Genomic DNA, 2585 nt, shown 5'->3' with positions numbered 1-2585 from the left:
GCAATGAAGTGCCATTCACCATACTCTACATTTGACTGCACTCAATTTATAAAGCATTTTCACATTATGACCTATGACATTAAGGCCCCAAATTACCTTACTGCTATTCTAGATATTACTGAGTAATTTTCTACAAAAGAAGTTTTTGCTAAGAGAAGATTATCATGAAAACTCTACCCCACAGGAAAGAAAAAGATATTCGGGTCTGGACCACTTTACTTTTCATTCAAGTAGTTTTTAAGAATGTGTAAATAAGAGTGGTTCCAGCTTGAGCATGATTCCAGGAGCAAGAGCTAAACTTGGATAAGATTTAGAGTGAGAAGCAGATAACCCAACAGCAAGCCTATGCAGGTACCAAGAAATCCTACAGAAATTAATAAACTAATCTTTCTACCATTAGTGATTAAAAAAAAGCTGAAAGTACTTGTAAACTCATTCTGTATCAGTGACTAAAGCTCCTGAAAAGAAATGAAGCAGAAATCTAAAGCTTTTAAATGAGTATTTTAACTAATAATTTTTTGAAATATTTTACTGCAGCAGTCTTTGCTTATATATTTTTAAGTTATTTATTTTTCAGAGTTCATAGCTACTTATAAAAGTATTTCCTTATATGGAAAGACTTTTTCTTCAACTATCACAAAAGAAATTCTCTCTTTAATAAATATAAATTTTTTTAAAAGTTTACAAATAAACAAAATAATTTTATGTTTTCCTCTCCTGAACAAATTTCTTTGAAGGGTTAGCTTGAAAAAGACATGTCCAAGACTATGGTATACACAATATTTAAAGTTTTAACATTTTAGATTTCACCATGGGGTTTACTGTAAAACAAGAGTAACACTGCCAAATCCATTTGTCCACAGATACTCAGCTTTCTATCTTTTGAGTTGGTTAGACTACAGAAAGTTGTTAATGTACCAGGAGTCTACAGATTTTAAAGTGGAACTGAAAAAATTTATATGACTACATCTTTTCCTCTTTATATACTATAAGAAAAATATATTACTTGGGCCGCCTTTTACACCTTTCACAACAGGCCTCTATAAACTCTCAACAAATTGGACTTGTACTTAGGTCTTTATAAAACAACCTGAGAGGGCTCAAGTGTCGCATTCCTCGTTTGACAAAAGAGGACAAATTAATCTCTAAGAGCTTTGGCCATTTAAGCCTACAGCCCCTGCCCTGCACTAGTGCCATGATTTAAATTCACAACTCCTGATTTCCAAGCCTTTGACTGCTCCAACCAACAAATCACATTTAAACCTTCTCTAACCCTGTGTTTCCCAAATCTAGCTGTGAATCAGAATTACCAAAGGATACCATGGCCCTACCTTTGATCGATAAAGCTGGATATAAGTGTCCTAATCCTGTATAGCACACAGCAGCCTGCCTTTTAATATCTGGATACCTAAAGCGATGGCACAAATGATAAACCAATTTGCAGAAATTTTTCTCACAATACCATGTAAAATTGGTACATGTCTTTGTTCCTTTACAGTAATTCTGACCTCAGTCTTTAATTCTGCTCTGTGAAACAAAATCATACAGATTCAAATCCAGTTGGAAAGTAAATATGTATGGATGGAAAAGCCTGGTAGGCTGCAGTCCATGGGGTCGCTAAGAGTCGGACACGACTGAGCGACTTCACTTTCACTTTTCACTTTCATGCACTGGAGAAGGCAATGGCAACCCACTCCAGTGTTCTTGCCTGGAGAGTCCCAGGGACGGAGAGGCTGGTGGGCTGCCATCTATGGGGTTGCACAGAGTCGGACACAACTGAAGCAACTTAGCAGCAGCAGCAGCAAAAAATAGATTTGGGCTTCAATTATTGGAATTTTAACGGAAACCTGGCCAGAGGAATTGCTCATATACAAGAAAAACACAAGTCACGAGAACTTCTTACTGAACACAATTATCAGTCTCTTTTCCTATTTTGTAAAATAGAATTAACAAATACAAAACAGCCACAGGACTACAGATGAGGCAATAAGTTTATATTCCTTTCCACTACAAGTGGGATCATTTATGTGTCTCAGACCTGAATAAAATACAGGTAACAATCTAAATTCAATCATGACAATAAAATACTTTCCATTTTCCAAGTTTGATGGTAATAATATATTTACACTTTTAAAAATATTTTTTCCTCATTTTTTTGTTTTTTAAAAAGACAGAACATGCTCAAGAGTACACAGAGTGGAAAAAATCATCACTTTGTCTAAGAGATCAAACAGTAGTATAAAACAATGTTCTTTTACATAGTCAGGCCAATATCAATCAAGCCAATTCAAGAATGATACCATCAGGGAATCTAACATGGTATTTACTTCAAAGATGACACTCAAGTAGTTATTTAGAATACTATGCCTAATGCACCTATCAAGAAGTAAGCACTGCTATCTAAATTTTGTGGCTTTTAGTATCTTCTATATCCACCACCACCTCCTCCATACGGATCTCCATAACCTCTTCCTCCATAGCCTCCTCTTCCTCCATAGCCCCCTCTTCCACCATAATCTCCCCTCCCACCATAATCTCCCCTGCCTTGGAAACCTCCTCTACCACCCCCTCCCCCAGCACCTCCC

The 2585-nt window shown here is 36.3% G+C and overlaps 1 protein-coding gene across 1 annotated transcript in view; it reads right to left on the bottom strand.

Annotated features, from left to right (window-relative positions):
• Positions 1–1896: 1896 nt before the first annotated feature.
• The window catches only part of FAM98B (family with sequence similarity 98, member B), a 33392-nt gene continuing 32703 nt past the window's right edge, over positions 1897–2585 (bottom strand). The window contains exon 9 of the mRNA XM_010847925.1: positions 1897–2585. This exon is cut by the window's right edge and continues 33 nt beyond it. Within this exon, the coding sequence (XP_010846227.1) occupies positions 2417–2585 (169 nt within the window). The 3' untranslated portion in view covers positions 1897–2416.

Source organism: Bison bison, unplaced genomic scaffold (genome assembly GCF_000754665.1).
Source record: "Bison bison bison isolate TAMUID 2011002044 unplaced genomic scaffold, Bison_UMD1.0 scf7180017864259, whole genome shotgun sequence".
NCBI classification, from domain to species: domain Eukaryota; kingdom Metazoa; phylum Chordata; class Mammalia; order Artiodactyla; family Bovidae; genus Bison; species Bison bison.
This window is presented reverse-complemented; position numbering and strand designations above follow the sequence as displayed.